Genomic DNA, 20,515 nt, shown 5'->3' with positions numbered 1-20,515 from the left:
TTCAAAATTTCACCATTTTAAAGGAATTAAGTTGGTAGATGTTTTTGATACATTTGGGGAATTATAATATTTCAATTTTCAGTAATGTGGTGGTGTTCATTCCTGATGTTTGAATGGTTTTGACCTTAACTTTAGCACAAATTAAGCTTATTAAACATATAACTGCCAAACCATTTAATGTTCCTTATTCTTTTGTTTTATCAGCCCCACCATATATTAATTTTATATCTGTGCTAAAACAAATGTGCACACTAATACACACCCATTTAGCCTTATTTTATTTTATTTTTTTTACAATTTTTTATATTGCATTAAGTGTAATTTTTAGCACTTTCCCAAATGAAGGATATTAGTGAGGTTATATGTATATTTACTCCACAAGATAGATATCTAATTATTTAAAGAAAGGCTTAGCTTTAGTTTATTTCTTCATTCTTAGGGCTTAAATAAAAGTATGTGTAGCCAGGTTGTCTGTGATAGGATTATAATTTGCTTTACACCAGAGTCTGGTTTATTTTGTGGTTAAGGAAGTAAGTCAAGCTACTTAAGACTTTCAGTGAAACTTATTGTTGACACTGTTGTGACCTGAAAATGCTGTTAATGTTTTAATCATCAGACTGAACATTGCCACTGAAACCTGACATGACTTTTGTACCTGTTAACAAAAGAATGTGTCGATAGTTTGCTTTTGTAAATATGTTCTGGCATAAATAACATTGAATATAAATCGCTATTAGAGAGTGATAACTTACAACATTTAATTTTAATATTAAGAATATTGGCAAAGATATTATTTAACTTTTATTTATATATTCTAATACATCAGTCACCAAATGGTAGTCCACAGACCACAGGTGGTCTGTGAGGTCCGAAAGGTTGGAGACTGCTATTCTAATATACATTAGTTCCAACTTCTTTATCTATATATCTATATCTATATCTATATCTATATCTATATCTATATCTATATCTATATCTATATAAAAGCTTAAGCAACTGAACGACTGGTTGACCAGTCACTATGGTGCTCACTGACCACCAGGGGGCAGACACTCAATGTAGAAGCTGCCTCCTGGTAGTCAGTACCCCCTGGTTTTTTAAAAATTTTTATTGACTTCAGAGAAGAAGGGAGAGGGAAAGAGAGATAGAAAGAAACATCAATGATAAGAGAGAATCATTGATCGGTTGCCTCCTGCACGTCTCCTCCTGCGGATCGAGCCCGCAGTCTGGGCATGTGCCCTCGACTGGAATTGAACCTGGGATCCTTCAGTCTGTAGGCTGACACTCTATCCACTGAGCAAAACCAGCTAGGGCTCATTGTGGTTTTAGTTTGTATTTATAATTTCTAATGTGATTATGTATCTTTTCATTTTTAGTTTGCCATCTATGTTTCCTCATCTGTGAATAGCTTGTTTGTGCCTATTTTGTTATTGTTTTAATTCTTACTGACTTGTAGATGTTATTTGCATATTACAGATCACTCCTCCACTCTGTTTTTTCTTTTCACTCTTTAGAAATCTTTTGAGAATATTCTTAATTTTACTATAATAAAAGGTATCAATTTTATTTAGTATGGTTTACTCATTAATACCTTGTTTGAAAAGTTCTTACCTATTCTGAAGTCACAAATATGTCCTCCTATATTTTCTTTTATGTCCTTTAGAATTTTTGCTTTCACAGTTAAGTTTCTGTTCTATCTAGAATTGATTTTTATGTTTGAAATGAGGTGTGAATCCAGTTTCATTTTCTCCATTTTGATAATTATACTGAACCTGTTTATTCAAAAGACCATCCTTTCTTCAATGGTATTTGTGTTTTATTCACTAGAAACTTGTTTTTATGTTTATTATGTAGCTATATTCCCTTTAAATTTTTTCCAGTTAATCAGTTGATCTAATACCATTAAAAATAAAGTTATTTTTGCACTGATTTGAAGTGCTATCTTTAACCTAGGTTGAACTCTTACATATTTGCTTTTGTTTCTGAGTTTTGTTCTGTACTTTCCAAGATCTGTCTACACTTGCCATTGTCATTCCACCTTAATCTTTGAAATTTTGTTGTGCATTTGTATCTTCAGCGACTCAATGTACTAGTAGCCTTGTTTTAATTTCCTATTCTCTCCTCTACACTGCAATTTCAGATTAGAAATTTAGCCCTATTATACTACCATCACTACAATCCCTCTCTCCTTTCTTTCCCTTCCCTCCCATCTTTATCATTATTAACATAGATATTATGTTATAGGATTATAATTTTTTACAGTATGGTGTTTCTTTTCCTAGAACAATTATTTTATATTTGCAAACGGGCTAATTATTATATTTATAACAAATATTTGGCTTTATAATATATCTATGTAACTATCAGCTCTCTCTGCCAGTGTGCTTAATTTTATTTCTTAGGCAGTTGAAATAGTGTGCTTAAGGAGTATTGGGTGTCAGTTTAAAAATAGTGTTAGGATGACCAATGAGCAGGACATGCTACTTGATTAGATTAAGTTTAAAGAAAAGGAAGGAATATAAGAGGTCTCCCAGGACCTATCTACTCCATTGGGTTGTAATGAGAATTCAAGAAGTAAAGTAGTTGAAGTCACTTTAAAGATTTATTTTTAAAAATGTAATGTAAGATGTGTTCATGTTCATACCTTTGTGAGAACTAAAATTTTAACCAATGAAATTACACAGTGACCAGTGAGAAATAATGAACCTCTGGGGCTCCGTTTTTTCCTTTGTAAAATAGATAGGTATGGAAGTAAGTGGGAGATCATAATTTATAAACTTTTATAATTCCATGAAATAATGAAATGATTCTTATTTGAATAACCTCTTCTACCAGCCTTAAAATGAACTACTTTACTAAGATTTTTCCATTGGTCTCAATAAGGCAAAAGAATACCAGTTTCTATTTTATCAGTCAGTTTTATCCTGTCTACAACATTCTCTGAAATATAAAAACACTTAAATGAGTGAATTCTACTCTGTTTAGTATTCATCTTTCAGTGCTACTGAATGTACTCCTGAGGAAAAATAATCCTCCAGATTTTAGCGCCCCTAATATTTAAAATTAGTTTAATTTTAAAAATGGGTTGTAAACAATGGAATTAAAATTATTTAAGTGGGAAATTTCTTATCACTGTGCAGTTGCCTTCACAACACTTAACTTGAGGGAACATTTTGCCCAGTTAATTACTAAGGCTAGTGTATAGTTCTGGGGGAGGTGGGAGGTAGGGGGATAGGGAAGTTCCATATTGACCACAAATGACAAATGTATGTAGTATTAATCTTGCCCATCCTACTATATAGCACATTTTCAAATAATCATAATTACATACTCCTAAAAGAGCCAAAAATTTTGATTTTGAGATCATAGTTCTCAGAAAAATCATAATGGAGGCAAAGCATATGTTTCTTTAATATAGATTAAGAATAGAAAAACTTAATTGCTCACAGTTAATTTCAGGGAGCAGAAGACTCAATGACATGATCTAAGCAGGAGGAACTAGTTTCCCTGGCCCTCAAGTGCCTACAGGCCCTCTGCTGTTCATAGCAGCTGGTCATAGGAAAGAACCCATCACATACTTGAGCAGGTCATTTACTGCCCACCTCACAAATGCCCACATCCCTACTCACATCTTGCTGGCTATCCTCATGGCCCCTCCCAACTGCCCTGGAAACTGGTTATAAGTACTGTTCTCCAGATACAAATCGGATAAGAAACTAGCTTTTTCCTCAGGTATTATGTGAATTGGAACATCTGAAAGTCAGTTTCAGGCCTAAGGTCTATTTTTACAACTAGAAAGAGTTGGTTGATTTCACACACATACACACACACACACTTGTATGTGTGTAATGCATACATGTGTGTTAGTAATTGATTTTATAACATTATAGAAGTTTAAAGAGAGCATGAGTGTATATGTGTGTGTTTACATGAAAAGTACTGTAGGGTTAATTTAAGATTATGGGATCTGAACTCAAAGAAACTCCACTAGCTGGATTAGATTGGGCAATTGACTTAAACTCTCTAAGTATCAATTTCCTTATCTATAAAAAGGAGATAATAGTAGTGACTGCCCAGGGTATCATGAAGATTAAATGAATTAGAACATATTAAGCATTTAGTACAATATCTAATTCAGAGTAAGCCCATGAAAAACCTTAGCTGCTCTTATCACTGTTTTCATGGGGTTAGTATTTCTTGAAAATGTCATGCCTTTTCATTTTCTTTGTCCTTTTGTGCTGGCATTGTTTTCACCTAGTATTTTCATCTTTGAAGTTCTCTTAAATTTTAAAATAGAAAAAAAAAAAGTAATAGTTTTATAGCAATAGGAAAAAATAAAATACAAAAATATTTTACCTTTGAAACAAAAAGTTGCATATGTCAATTACTGTTCAAAATGGTATCTTACCTAATACTGGATTTATATAAGTACTAGAGGCTGGGTGCATGGATTCATGCAGTGGTGAGGTTCCTCGGCCTGGCCGGCAGGGATCAGGCCGAAACCAGCTCTCCAATATTCCCCCAACATGTCCCAGATTGCGAGGGGGAACAGGCCCGGTTTTGGCCAGGTCCCCGCAGGCCAGGCTGAGGGACCTACTGGTGCATGAATCCGTGCACCATGCTTCTAATATTTCCCCCAACCATCCTCCCCTGCCATCCAGGTCTCCCCCAACTGTCCTCCCCTGCTGGCCCGGTCACCCCCAACTATCCTCTCCTGCCGGCCTGGTCACCTCAAACTGCCCACCCCTGCTGACCCAGTTGCCCCCAATTGCTCTCCCCTGCTGGCCCAGTCACCCCCAACTGCCCTCCTCCCCCATTCCTCCATCCCCCCACCCCCCGTGGCCATCTCGTGATGACGCAAGGGTGCGAGGGCCACCTAGGCTTTTATTAGAATAGGTTATAATCCTAAATTATGAGAGTTTTATTATATTCTATTCTAATACATACTTAGAAAGAATATTATTTGATTAGAAATTATTAGTAATTAATTTTATAAAGTTATGATGCTTTAAACAGAGCCTATTCATCCAATAAAGACACATATCTCTTATTTACTAAGATTTACATTTAAAATTTTTTTAATATGTCCTATAGTATCTTATTTTTACATGTTTCCTGTGGTTCAATATGATGGTAATTCCGTAACTCATGTTTATGAACACAATAGAAAATTTAATTTTTCTTATATTCTATATTTTTTGCAAGAATTTTTTAAATTAAAATATAATTGACATAGAACATCATATTAGTTTCAGTTGTACAATACAGTGAAAAAAAGAAAGTAACTTTTAATAAAATAATATATTTCATTCATCAGATGCATGCATCTAGGTTGTGTCATCATTGTAAAGCTGATAGCTATGAATGCAGATGGATAAGATGTATTTTTGTGTTAAGAATAATTTATTCTTAAATTTAATTTCCAAGTTACAGCCTCTGCTTTTCAAAGTATCTGTGGAAACGGTTTTTTTCAATTATTTCTTGGTGTCTTGTCCCAAGACCCCCAAGGTTTGGCCTGTGCTTTCTGAGTTAAGACGTGCTCCCAATCTTCCAGTTAGGTCAACCACAAACATTAAGATATGATAGGAGGTCAGTGGAAGAAATTCATAACAAAACAACTACTCACCATGTCATTATGACAGCCTGCTGTAACAAATGTGCTTCTGTTTTAACTTATGACAATTGCTAAAAGTAATTTAATCTGACAGAGGCAGGGTGTTGAAAGGCTCCTGGAGATGTCATAAAAGCGACCTTTCTGCCCATGGGCTGCCAAAAGCCATTTTAACAAGGAGCTAAGGAAACAGTGCAACTTCTTTTGTACTTTGTTAATTAGTTATTGATTTGAAACAATACACTTCCAAATACTGTTAGAGAAGTTAGATGCCAGCAAGGTCACCAGGTGACAATCTAGCCTGGATAATATTTATAGTCCATGAGATTTGTTGAAGCCTTTTTTGTGTGTGTGATTCTAATTTGAGATTGCCTAGTTTACTCAAATAACTACAGTTTTTACTTTATCGTTCATCTTTTCAGTTTAAAATTTTACATGCTAATAATCTGATAGTCATATTTTATTACATGGTGTCGCTCCAATTTGTAGAATTTTCACTTGTGGATTTAGTCTCAAAAAATTACATATTCTCCAGAGAAAGTGTATGTGGTTTGATTAGTGATGCCAGGGAGAAAAGGAAATATTGCTTAGTCCCCAAAGAGGAAGCAAGCTAAAAAGTTTAGAATTTCTTGATTGGGCATATTAATTGATCTCTTTTTTCCCCCCAATTTGGTAATTTAGTTTCAATGATTTCATCATGTTGCAAATAGAAGTTAAATGATTGTCCTTCAATTCCTATGGAAAATTATTCAGACTGTTTTAAATTACATTTCTTCTAAAGCATTTATGTGCAAGTTAAACTGAAAGCTGTTGTACAAATCAATTTGCAAGGCACTATGGAGAATAGAAGATCAGAGGGAGAGTTAGGGTAACTCACAAGTTATAAGTAAGAATTCACAATTCAAACTTCCTGTGCTCTAATCTGGAATTGCACTTATTCGCTGTTTGAACTTAAAGTACTGAACCTCTCTGTGCCTTATCAATGCAGAGGGAACCGTAATAGTACCTCCCTCATAGTGTTATTCTGAGGATACATGTTAAGGGCTTTATCAGGGGCAGCTAAGTAGTAGCCCCTTGATAGATGCTAGCACTGTTATTACTGTAATAATTAATAATAAAAATCATCCCTGCCCTTATTTTTATATTAAGAATTTTATATTTTAGGGTATGCAGCATTTTCAATATGTAAAAATAAGTATGACTTTTTCTTATTTTTTCTTCTATTTTGCTTATAAATTACAATTGTTTGCTGTACATAGGAAATATTAACAATATCATGGTAAATTTGTTCTCTGCATTTAGGTTTGTGATGCAATAAAGAAAATATTTGCCTTTGTTTTAAAATGAGAACTGCTGATAAAATACAACAATTTTCAGTTTGATTGTTTTGATGCTGAGATATCTAGGTTTGCATTATGCAAAATGTATTTCTTAGGATAGAAACATTCTAAAAATAGATACTTTACACTAGTTGGGACAAGTTAAAAGGTGTTTGGTATTTTAAGTTAAACTAATTCAATAAATTTACTTCTACACAGAAAAACAAAACTTCATGAAAAAGGCATATTGTACTAAGCCCTGTTTTTTGTAATTTCTTAACATCTCAATCAATAAGGAAACGCATATCAAAAGTACTTATATTTACAACTATTAATTAACAACAATTTGAAGGGACTACAATACCTGTTGTTGGCCAGATGTAAAGAAAAGGTTGCTCTCACACAGCATGATAGGAATGTAAGACAGCAGTCTATTAACATAAAATTAAAAATACATAAGCCTCTCAACCACTGATCCTATTCCTGGGAATCTGTCTGATTGAAGTGAAATCATTTCTAATTCAAATCTGTAATAACAATAGTTTAAAAATATCAGTTGAAAGCCAAAACTTAATGTCTAGATTTAAAACATAAAATGAAATTGACCTCTAATAAAGGAATTCTAGAAGTGCTACCTTGTCATCATTTTTCACAAATTTAGAATATCCACATTTATTGGAATGAATTAGGTCTTATTACAATACATAGAGATACTGTTATAATACTTTTAAACTATTATAAGTTTGTTAGTATATTTAAGGTGTTTTCAGAAGTTGGTTTATGACAAAGTAAATAATTATAACAAGTATATAAATAACTCAGTTACATCTTTGTAGTATATCCTGACAGAAATTAAACATCTATTATGTGCTGTTTGCTGGGCTTCTTATTTTTCCTCAGTTCAACCCCCTGTAGGATAGCAACTCAGATTCTCTTGTTCTCAACATTTTTGCTCTATTTTATGAGAAAATATATATATAATTTTAGAGTATTCCAGGTTAACTTTTCCATGTATACATGAGGAACATGAATATCCAATAGGTTAGTTACCACTCAAAACCATAAAGCTCATTCAGTGACACTGTCTAGATATGGACTTACGTCTTCTAGTGTGTGTGTGTGTGTGTGTGTGTGTGTGTGTGTGTGTGTGTGAGAGAGAGAGAGAGAGAGAGAGAGAGAGAGAGAGAGAGAGAGAGAGAGAGAGGAAAGATAATATTGTCTATGACAATTGTAAGTAAATAATCTTTCCATCTGGTTACCATGTGTTTTACAAAGCAGAGATATCAAGTCATAAGCATTTACATTTGATTTACTGATATCTAACAATAATTGTCCTGCTACACAAAATTTTAAGCTCCTCAAAACCCTCAGGAAATATCTGCTTCCCTGAAGGTTGCCTCCCTTCCTCCTCTGTAAATTTTTATAAAATATACCTCACTTTTGTAGATAGAACATACTAAAAATAATTTACACTTTTCTTGATGACCCAGTGTCAACATATGTTCAGATGAACAGGCAAAGAATAATTTACAAACTTACGAAAATCGCTAGTATATGGCAAAGCCAGTATTCAAATCTAGGTGGTCAGCTTCCATCTCTGTAATCCTAATTACTTTAAACTGCCTTGTTAAAACATATTTAATATCCTTCCTTCTGTGTAAGCATAACCAATGTTTCCTGCTCTTTGTGTCCACATAGGGGCAGGATCTTTGACCATATCTTGACCCAAACCTCCGGCCTGTTCTCTGTGGCTGCAGCTATCTTGGTTAGGGTTAATTTGCATAGTCACTCTGATTGGCTGGTGAGCGTGGCTGGTTGGTGTAGCAGAGGTATGGTCAGTTTGCATATTACTCTTTTATTAGATAAGATGGTTCTGAATACTGATCCTATGTCTGTTATATTCATTATGAATGGGTTCTGTTCATAATAATTTATAATTTATTAATATAGCCATATTGACAAGTAATGTAGCCTTGAATCTATCATCACAATGACAGCTGCCAATAATATTTTGATACCTAAAAGATAGGGAAATTTTATAGTTTCAAGCTACCTACAGCTTATAGATTCATTTGTCTATTTTCATTATGTTTAAGTTGAATCTTATGAAATTGCCATGTTAAGATAAAAAATGTCTAATATGGGTAATTTCACATGGTTCAATTTCATATTTAGAGACCAAATACAGTTCTTTATTTTTTAAGATGTTTTCATTATATGTATGCTATAACATCAGATTTTATGCACTCATATATACTCCCGATCCTCTCATCATCATTAAACACTAATGCTCACACTTTGTAAAAGATAGCACATTTCAAATATGTCAAAAAGAAAATTTTAAACCAAATTATTTTACTGGATTAAAACTACATTACAACTCATGTAACATTATAAAGTATATTTTAACCACAACTATGAATGTTTTTTTATACTAATGTCTGTTTTGTTCATGTACAAAAGCCTTTTAAATCGCAGAATAATCTAAAAGCTTAAAGCTGAAGGATAAATTCCCTTCTGTGTGTCTTTGTGAATTAGGGCCATATGGTATTTGTGTTTTATTTCTTCGGGAAGGGTACCCTACTGGCCAGTTCTTAAAAATATAAATTTTATTCCATCTTATACCTATGGTTGCAAGATGGTAACTTACATTTTTGCATCCTCATGAATTCATCTTCCTTGGATATCTGCCTTCCATTTGGATTTTATCGAGCTATGTTTTACTTTATAAAAAGTCTTAGCTTTTTAAATGAAACAACTTTTATTTATAAATTTTATCATAGAAGGTAAATATTTATGTTAGTGTTTCTTCAGATGATATTTTCAGTAGTTGAACTAAAGAAGCTAGGGTGGGGGTGGGGTGAGGTGTGTATGTGTGACATATATGAGACAATTGAAATTATTGACATAGGTATGTGATAAAGCAAAAAATAATCGATTTTTCTTATTCATAAAGATGTTTTCTTAGCAGATAATGCTTACCAGTGTAACTACAGAATGAATTATATGAAGTAAAATAAAATAATCGTGAAGTTTAATTTTTAAAATTGGTCATTTTTACAACCATTACATTTTTATTTTACCTTGCCGAAAATCAGTTATAAATTTAAAGCATGTATTATAGGAATACACTTATTTTAGAACTTTGTAGCAACAGGTAAGCCAAAGGAAAATCTGTCAGATTTGGCATTGGTTCAGAAAATATGTGAACCTGTCACTGTAAGCAGTCTCAAAGGGCAGAATGCTTTACAGGAGCTAATTAACCTTAGAAAATAATTACGCAAATATGCAAATGTTGTTTAGATAATTCCATGTGTTATCAGCTCAGGTAGTCCATCATAAATGCAGACCTTGCAATGCCTCAGTAGTAGAATCTGGCATAGTTGATAAGGCTTTGGTTACTGCATCAATTCTATTTGGCATTTAACGATTAATGATGGCAAGAGTACATTAGGAAATTCAACCTGTACTCTAAATACAGCTGAATTCCTCAGTTTAAATATCCTATGCATTCTGCCACCAGCAAAGCCTAATTAATGGATTTACGTATTTTCTTTTCATGCACTTTGTACATTTGCATATTCTAAAATCATCCAGCTTGAAGCTCCTCAATACAAAATGAACTCTAATGTGAAATTCATGGAGAACCTGTAGAATAGATTTAGTATGTTTGCATTTCTGTAATTGAGGCATATTAGAAAGTCTTTCATGTTGAAATCTGTTTAGTCTCAAAATACACTGCTGGTAATATACACCTGCTGGATTATGGTTTATAAATAAATAATGATGTGGACACAATGTGGGCTGTGGGTTGGAATGACACAAATTTACCTTGGAATAGCATCACCTCATTTATAAAACTGATTTTAGTAATGGAGTATGTCAGAAATATATATTAAATACCACTCCACGTATATTAATTCCTGTGCTACCGTTATTGTGCTTAACTGTTGTCAGAGGCAGTAAATATTTGGCAGAATGTGTTACATCTTAAAAATGTGGGGATCTGGCTCTCTTAAACACTGTGAATAGTAAAAAGCCATCATTTTGTGAAAGCCTGGGCAAATAGTCACATAATAGAAGCCAGGTTTTTTATAACTAAGGTTTATGTTCGTTATCATCTTTTTAAAATTTTTTTTGAATAAAACTAATTAATTAAAAAAATGTAATTCACATAGCATCATTAACTTTCCTTTGATGATTCGGGATCACTACTGTTCTTGTCAGTTGCTGGGCTTTAACCGCAGTACTGCTCTGACATGGCTCAGTAACAGGTTTCTCGGGCTATGACGCACTCTGTGCTCTTCTACTTTTTTTTTTTTTTTTTTACTTTTCTGTTTATTCAGTTATTATCAGACTTTTAGCTAGCAAGTCTTACTGGTAATTAAACCTATCTGAAGCAACCCTTTTGGTATGCTGCTTGGAAATGTGCGGTGGGTTCCGACCAGATACTAGAATTTGGTACATGAAGGTGCAGATGCTGCTCAGATGCTGATTCTCCCTAAGAAGCCAACACTAACCATTCAGTAGGATTTGAGTTTTTGTTTACTTGTTTTATTATAAAAACCATGAAGTTTGTAGAATTTTGGAGAGTTGAGAAAAATGTAAAGAAGCTAAAATTAGAAAATATATTTATAATCCCACAATCCATAGGCAGCTCAGCTGTTTTTAATATTTTTGACCTCTAGTTTTTTTCAAGCCTTTCCACTTAGTGAATTTTACCATATATAAAATTAGATGAACTGCGTGTCTTACTTTGTAAGCTCATTGAATACCTATATAATATTTCTGTAGGCAGATGAATTATAATTTACTTAAAAATTTATTCCTGCATTACTGGAATTTAAACTTTATCCAGATTTTTGCTTTTATAAGTGAGACAGTGATGAACATCTTTGAGCATCTATCATTGCCACATTTCAGATTACTAGAAGCTAGATTCCTAACTGGAGTTTAAATACTTCTTTGTCTTGGTTTTTGAAACTCACTTCATATTTTGTCAATAGTATCCCTACCAGTAGACCTGGCATCGTTAGTCATTTATTAAATGCCTGTAAAATGCCTCGTATTTATAGTTTGAATTCGAAAGAGTATTTAACTTCAAATCTGGTTTTAAAACCTTATATTCTAGAAGGGAGGAGAAGTGACTTGGCAAATTAAAGAAAAAGCAGGCTAGAGAAGAACCAATGAAATAGTAGAGGAATAAATGTAACCTACCATCACTAATAGTAGAGCTGACAGGTAAATGTAAGCCAACAATATTTTTCAGTGGTTTTAAATAGGCATGATAATACATGCAAATAGATGTAAATACTTTCTGTATGTTTCTTGTAAGATGTGTGTCAAAGGTTGGCAAAATTCTTTCTCCATCTGTCAGATGAGAATCTGTCCTTCAGTTAACTTTCTACCTCTGTCCTTGGCAACCTGATAAGATAGTGTCTTAAATTGGGTTTCCCAGGTAACAGATTTTGAAGTTGCATGCAGGAAGTTCATTGGGGAGTTTTCTAGGGATCCTCACTTGTAAGGGAGTGGGGGGGGAAGGAATTTCGAAGGAGGATCTGAACTGCCCTGCCATACAGTCACCACAAAGGCCTCATTCAAATCTATGCCAATCTCTGCATCTGGGATGGCTCTTTAGAGATGTCTTGCCTTGAGGTAAGAGATAGGGCTCTTATAGATCCACATCATCACCAACAGTCACTGGATATAAATTGCCTCAGAAGTGGGACTGTTAATTTAGGCAATTTAACTTTCTTTGGGTGAGAACAGCTCCCAGTCAGTGCCTCAGTTAGAGCTAATCAGGGCCAATCCTCCCACAGCTCAGGAAATGAGTGCCATATAACTAACAGGAGTTCTGGGAAACATACTACACCATCCACTGTGGGTGGTTGGTAGGCAACATTGTTTAGAAGAGATATGGGCTATACATGCTATAGCTTTGGTCTTCCCTGGGGGTAGTAATTCTTATAATTGGTCATGTTCCACATAGGCAGGAACCCGGGAAGCCATGCCTATGGAGTTGTTGCAAGAGGCATTGGCTTTTGTGGGGTGTAAGACTTTTAAGTCAGCATAACTCATGCGTCTGCCCAAGGTGAGTCTGGTTCCCTCATTACTGAGCTAGCCCCCCATGGCCAAAGGGCATAAATCCTGGAAGTCCGTGTGGGCTGCTACTGGAACTACTGGGAGGCTCTCACCAAAGTTGTTGCCCTAAAGGCAACCTGTCATTTCTGCCCTGTATTTTGCAGGGTCAGTTACTGTCAAGTGTGACCCAAATTTTTTACTTACACTTATAGGTGACCCCATAAATGGATATTATAGACTTTTTTTTTTCAATCGGTTTTCACTTTTTAGAAAATTTGCTTTTAAAACCTAAAACTAATGAATAATGTAATGATCTTAGAGTGGTGCTGAACATATTTAAGTACTTAGGGCACATGAATACTTAAGGTTTCCTTTTGCTACTGCTGACAGGCCATTATTAAACAGATGTTGTCTCCCTAGAGTATAGAAAAGAATCAGCTATAATACTGATCTCTGAAAACAGTAGTTTTTATATGTGAACAGTGGAAAGAACTGTTTGTTCTTAGCTCTCCGTTAGTCAGAGATAGGTCATTTGGGCCTGGTTGACAGTTTCCCTCATATCCTGTGAGTCACCAAGTTTTGCTACTTCTTCTGTTGCAATGACTCATTCCATCCCTTCCTTTCCATTCACTCTGCTGCCACCCCAGTAGCATTTATAGTCTTTATCGCTTTATATATTTGGATTATGGAACATGCTGCCTTGGAAGTGCTCTCTGCCTTTAGGTTTTATCTTATCTGAGCTGCATTACCTGTGAGATCCCAGTCAGTCTACGTTCCATGATAGAGTTTTGTCTATCATTTTCAGACTGTTAATGTGTAAACCACATTTCCCTGGAGCCTATATACCGTCTCAGGAAATAGTGAGAAGAAAGGCTAGAAAGACAGGATTAAAGGGAAAGACTAGAAGAAATGAAACTACTAAGAATCTATTGTAAGAGGACCCGAACTGAGGTGGGAATGGAAAGGATGGGACAGGTATGTTCTCAAAGAAGAATTGGTGATTGTGAGAAGAAAGCCAGGAGAACCTCGGTGAGGTCAGATCATATGGATTTATAATGTGTCCATTGAACTTGGTGTCATGAGTAGAGAATGTAATACTCTCACATACTACTGCCCCTTATGTCTTTATGTAACACCTTCATGAAATTGCAAACATATTAAAGAGCAGGATCATGGCTTGCTTCTTCTTGTCCTTAAACACCCACTTCCAGCACAGAGTATCATGGGAACAGAGTAATCTATTCTTCTATATATGTCTTTATTCTGTGAACACGTAAAAGAATATTTATTACCATCACAGGTTTTAAAGAGTTAGTTCTGCCAGCCATAGCATGTAGAAATTCTATCTGTTTTGTTTTTACATTTATTTCTCTTTTTATGGGGGTGGTGGTGGTGGTATTGGAAATAGGATTTTTGGCATTTTTTATTTTTCAATTATAGTTAACTATTTTATTGTTTTGTTTATTATTTTGTATTGTTTCAGGTGTACAACAAATACTTCACAAATTGTCTCCACCCTCCCCGATATTTCCAGTACCCACCTGTCACCACACATAGTTACCACAATATTATTGACTATATTTTCTATACATTTCTTTCATTGTGAGATAAAATTATGAATACCAGGTATCTGGGTTTTGTCTGGATTGTCTGAATTTAGACCTGTTCTCCCAATACAATTTGTATTTCTGTATATGTCTACAAGGTTGTAAATAATCATCCTGAAGATAAATATTTTTTCATTATTCATTTATTACCCTAATATTTAATGAACAAGACATAGCTCTTGGTCTCAAGAATTTGCTAATCTAGCAAGTGATTAGCAATAGAAATCATTCAGTGCAATAAGGGGGGCATCCACAAATTGTGGGACATTACCTCTTCTTGGGGAGACTTTTGATAGAATGTGATGTCTCATTTGAGTTCAGAAGATAAGTCGGAGTTAGTAGGTGAAGGGAGTGAGTGAAGTGAGGGCATGGCACAGGCGTCACTTTGGAAACAAAGGAAATAGTCCAGAGGCAAGAAAAGTATGGCGCAGATAGGTTACTGCCAGTTGTTTCCTGTAGTTGGAACGCAGCGAATGTTCTCGGTTGTCTCTCTTGGTGGGAAATGGGTGTCTTTGGGAGCATTGTGTTTTGCAGGGCAATAATAAAAGACAGAGTTCAAGGTAGAAGCCAGATCATGAAAGGTCTTAATGCCATGTTTACTGAGTTCGAATTTAATTCTCAGGGCAATGAGGGAATTTTGAAGGGCTCTAAGCAGGAAGTGAGTAATGTGGCAACATGATCATATTGTATTTTTGAAAAGTTGTCCTCACTACAGAACTAGGCAGAGGAGCATTTAAATGGCCAATTCTAGAAGCAGGGAAAGTGGGCTGGAGACCATTGCCAACATCAGCGTGTAAAATGATAGGGCTTGAACTAAGCCAGGGGAAATGAGAATGGCAAGAAGTGAATGGATTTAGAGACAATTGGGGACAGAATCAACAGCATTTTAATGATTGATTATATGTGGAGTTTGAGGGAGAGAGAAATAAAATACGATTCTCAGAATTCAGCTGGAGGTGGGGAGCAAAAAACAGTGACATAGGCTCACAGAGAATGTTCTTAGCATAGTGTTGAATTGGTTGAGTTTGAATTATCTTTGGGTCATCCAGAAGGAAATGACTTGGTCTACAGCTCTGGAGAGAAATTTAGGGCAGAGATAGATATTAGGGAACAACAGCTTTTAGGTGGCAAGTGAAACCATTTATATGGACCTTCTTAGGGAATTAATCTTTTGGTGTGAAAGCTTCCAGGAAATATTTGTACAAAATATTTTCATGATGTTTAGTTTTTAACAGTTTGTTTTCTAATCAGTATTATTTAGCTCTTCAGGTTTTTTCTTTTTCTTTTTCTTTTTCACTTTATCCAGGTTTTACTACAATATGTGTCAGTTATAGAAATAAACACAAGAAAATGAAATTATTATAAAACTTTTAGAATTAAAGCAACATACATACATGTTTTAAGGTTTAACAATTTAGGGAAATGTGAAAGGTTTTGGATTTATATGTTTAGACTTTTCCTAGTTCTAGAAAAATAATTGTATGAAAAATCTCTTTTTCAATGTATATTTTAAATGATATAAATAGAAAATATTTGTTGCTGATTTCTGCTTATTTTCAGCTTACAGAGACACTTAAAAATTTATAGTTCAGCCGAGACTGGTTTGGCTCAATGGATTTGAGCGTCGGCTTGGGGACTGAAGGGTCCCAGGTTCGATTCCCGTCAAGGGCATGTACCTTGGTTGCGGGCATATCCCCAGTAGGGGGTGTGCAAGAGGCAGCTGATCGATGACTCTCTCTCATCGATGTTTCTAACTCTCTATCTCTCTCCCTTTCTCTCTGTCCAAAATCAATAAAAAAAATATATTTTAAAAAAATTTATAGTTCAAATAATTTAATATAAATATTTTCAGATACACATATAGAATTATACCTGAATTTTTTAGTGTTACAGTTTTATCATAAGACTACTATACTATTCTGCTATTCAATGAATATCCTTAGATATATTTTAATATCTTAGATATACGTAGAATGCACTATTCCCTCAACAATGTGCTTATTTTAATATTTTGTTTCAAAAGATTATAGTAGCAGTTAAGTTTAGTAATATTTTAGTAGTAGTATAATACTAATTTATTCTCTAATTTGAATTTTCAAAGTAGTCCTTTTGTATTATTATTTTGAATAATCCTTAACCATCTTATTTCTTATGCTATATAAGCAAGCACATAATTTAATTTTTGATGACTCTGATAGTAATTAGATACAGTATTTCATATATGATCTTTGTTTTTTATAGGAAAATGGCTCTCCTGAAGAACATGCCATTTATGTATGGGACCATTTCATAGCCCAGTCGGTGGCTGAGAATGTATTTTTTGTTGCTCACAGCTATGGAGGACTTGCTTTTGTTGAACTGGTAAGTGCATGTTTAACTCTAGTTTTAATCCCCAAACTTCCTATAGGTTTATCCCCTCCATTCCCTTTTTGTTGGCATAATTACATTAAATCACTTTGTCATGGATGAAAATACTGTCTTTTGAGTAAATAATTTTATTCTGTTTAAAAAGACTATACTTATTTATTTTGATTTGGCAGAACTTTAAAATACTAATCAAAAAGTTTTTTGCCTGTTCCTTATCTAATTATAACTTTTTAACTTCTACATTGTAACCCCAGTCTCTATACATTTTATAATATCTATGTTTCCTATCTTATGTGTATATCATATATATCTGTAAATTGTTAACATTTTTAAGAGATCCTTTGAATATTTGAGAATATTTTTAATTTTTAAATAATTCTTTATTGTTGAAAGTATTATACATGTCTCCATTTTTCTCCCATTGATCCCCTTCCCTCCAGGCCTTCAGCACCCTATTGTCTGTATCCATTGGTTGATATTTTGATAACCTTTACCTGATTTATCTCTACAAATTAGCACTTGGTTAGAATCTACGTAATTATAGCCATTATTCTGTTTCTACATGGAACTTATTATTTGGCTGCAAAAATATTTGCATTTCAAAATAAGCTTGATTGTTTGAGTTAAGATTATATGTACATGATAGAAAAAATGATTAAGGTTTCTGAATTTTGTCTGTATTATCTGCAATGTGAATGATTAATGAGATATAATTATTATTAAAAATACACTGCTGAAGCATTTGTGCCTCTATGCCCATAACCCCTTACATCACAGGAAGATACTAGTGCTACAATAAAGTGATTAATTTGATTAAAGTCCATTTGATAATTTTAAATCTAGTAGCCTCAAGTGGACATTGAACACAGGCACAGCATTATCTTAATTTTTATGTTTCTAAACTTTGCTATGTATTTCTCTTTTCATAGAAATTAGAAATATTTCCATGGCTTTTTAACTTCCCCACACTTTATTGCTTACCCACATGATTTAGATATAACTGGTAATGACACCAGAGAATAGTTTTGCTGATCTATTGTAAAATTTTCAAATGCTCATGCTCTCTTGAGATCAGGAAATGAATTAAATTGTTTATTTCTTCAGTTGATTTTACTTTTTAGAAGTGACTTCAAGTACTTTTATCTCTGTTGAATTTATTTTAATATATATTGGAAATATTAAGATAGCTAATAAACTGTTAAGGTGACTTTTTAAAATGTGAATGTTTTCTTTTAAACCTACACACACACACACACACACACACACACACACACACACAAAAGTTTTCATATATGTAGCTTGTGTTTTCTTTGCACACCATTAAATGATTTAAATCATGATATTTCATTGATTTCATTGACAGAGTAATAAAATATGGCTGAAAGCCTGTAAGACTTCTCTCTCTCTCTCTCTCTCTCTCTCTCTCTCTCTCTCTCTCTCTCTTTCTCTTTCTTTCTCTTTTACTTTAATATTATAAAAAATCTTCAGTACATCATATTTGGAATTTAACTAAGTTTTGGACAGTTTTTAAAATAAACTTAAGATGCCAGAGTAACAGATGACCAGTGCGTCACTCGTATTTTGCCCGTCCTTCTTGTCACACACTGGTGAATATTTCTCTACTTTTGTTCCACTTTAATATAAAGCACACAGATGTTTCAGAACAAGACTTGACTTCTGACCTTGAGGCTATTTAGGGTCAGGGTCCTCAGGGCCTGTGAAATTATCACAAGCTGAGCTAAAGTTTTTCTCCATCACAGGAAGTAACCAGTAAGTAAGAAGTTAAAAAGGAGCTTTGTCAGAGAGACAAGATGGTCTCAGTAGGGTCAGCTTCTGTAGTCTGCTGTCTCAGCAGGAGGTGCATGCATGGGAGGAGGAATATAATATAACCAGTGGCACATCACATATCTGTCAGGCAACACCAGGCCTGAGAAGTCTATTTAATGGAATATACCTTGTTTAGGTTTTTAAACATTAATGACAATTACCTCAACTTCATGTACTTGCAACTTTTTGTGAAATAACTTAGATGGGGGTATGTTATGGATTTAGTGGTGACAACTAAAGAAAAAGTGGTTATTGGCCTAATGATATGGATTCCTCTAAAAAACATAATATTGTGCACTGATTAGTTTTACATAAATTTTGACAAAAGTTGATTAATATATAAAGCTATTATGTTTCTACTTAATTTCAAAAGGAATTTTAAAATTCAATGTTGAAACGGAAACAATAAAAAGACATTGAAATATTTTTCAGGCCTTTATTTTGCTTAAAGCTGAATAATATTACCCATTTTCCCCAATATTCTTAAGAGAAAAGTCATGATGTTTAAAATGTTGAAATATTCACTCAGGATTTTTTTTAACATAAGTGTAATATCTAGAATTATTTTACATAGATTTAAAATGTTAATATTAACTTTATAAGATAGTAAATTTTGAACACCTTGAATTATAGTTTAGATCTCTGTCTCAATAATGTGTTATACATATCAGATATTAAGTCCTTTGGATTTCAATAAAGTTAGACTTTTTAAAAGTGTCATAAAGGTGTACTCCAGTTAAAAAAAAAAACAAAACACACACAAACACACACACACACACACACACTCATGGAATAGTCATAAGTTGTAACATCATGTTTGAATGTATAAAGATTGTTTTTCTACCATCCTCATGTAAATTTACATTCTTTTTGTTTAGGTCATGGGTTTTAAGAAAATGTATTTTGAATGTAAATTGTGTAGATAGTACAGCTTCAATAATATATGCAATTATTTAGAGTGCTTACTATTTGAAAAGCAAGTACCAGTTAGGACTTATTCTAAAATGTATCCTGAGGCTTACAAAATTTAAATTGTTTATAATTATAGTTTAAAATTAAATGTATTGCTAATATATATCTGAAAATAAATTACTTCTAAATTTAGAGCAGAAAAATATTTCAGATCTTTCATATTTTGCTAATTACTCTTCTTGAAAACTGAGAACATAATTTATTATTTTATTATGCCTTAAAGTATTGAATTTCTCCTGAAGAATACATTATAGTTACAATATTTATTTTCAAAACCAATGTTCATTTTATGGTAGTAAATCTTGGAATGTGATCAGGTCCAACCTCATAAAGACAGTGTACAGTTTATTATAATAATGAGAAAAGTGATGCTAAAAATATGCCTTTCACAGCTTTTATTTTTATCAGATGGTAACAGCTCAAGTTTCCAATTCTCTAAACTTTCTGTGATTCCAGTAAGAATGGGTGTTGATAAGATAGCTCTGGAAGCAATTTGAACATTCAGTCATTAGAGGCAAAAGGGAAGAACTACTTATTTTATGAATTGATGATCAATTTTTAAAATTAATATATCTGCCTAATGTTATCTTTTCTGTGTATTTAAAATAATGTCAATATAAAAAATAATTCCAATATAAAAAGTAACTGTTATTAAACCATCATTTAGAAGACCTACATTTCTGTGTTAGAAATTATTTGATAGAATTAGTTGTCAAAATCAGAATGCATGT

At 33.5% G+C, this 20,515-nt stretch overlaps 1 protein-coding gene and 1 long non-coding RNA gene across 5 annotated transcripts in view; one reads left to right on the top strand and one right to left on the bottom strand.

Annotated features, from left to right (window-relative positions):
- The window catches only part of ARB2A (ARB2 cotranscriptional regulator A), a 337,934-nt gene that overhangs the window by 157,930 nt on the left and 159,489 nt on the right, over positions 1-20,515 (top strand). For all 4 annotated transcript variants that reach the window (XM_084882686.1, XM_084882684.1, XM_084882687.1 and 1 more), the window contains one exon: positions 16,860-16,979. In XM_084882686.1, coding sequence (XP_084738812.1) covers positions 16,860-16,979 — 120 coding nt within the window. The remainder of the gene's footprint in view (positions 1-16,859; positions 16,980-20,515) is intronic.
- The window catches only part of LOC311622019, a 1,104,806-nt gene that overhangs the window by 1,079,668 nt on the left and 4,623 nt on the right, over positions 1-20,515 (bottom strand). The window lies entirely within an intron of this gene.

This window comes from Pipistrellus hanaki (genome assembly GCF_964339955.1).
Source record: "Pipistrellus hanaki genome assembly, chromosome: 4".
Classification (NCBI taxonomy): Eukaryota; Metazoa; Chordata; class Mammalia; order Chiroptera; family Vespertilionidae; genus Pipistrellus; species Pipistrellus hanaki.
The sequence above is the reverse complement of the archived record's forward strand: the minus strand, read 5'-3'. Positions and strand labels throughout refer to the sequence as shown.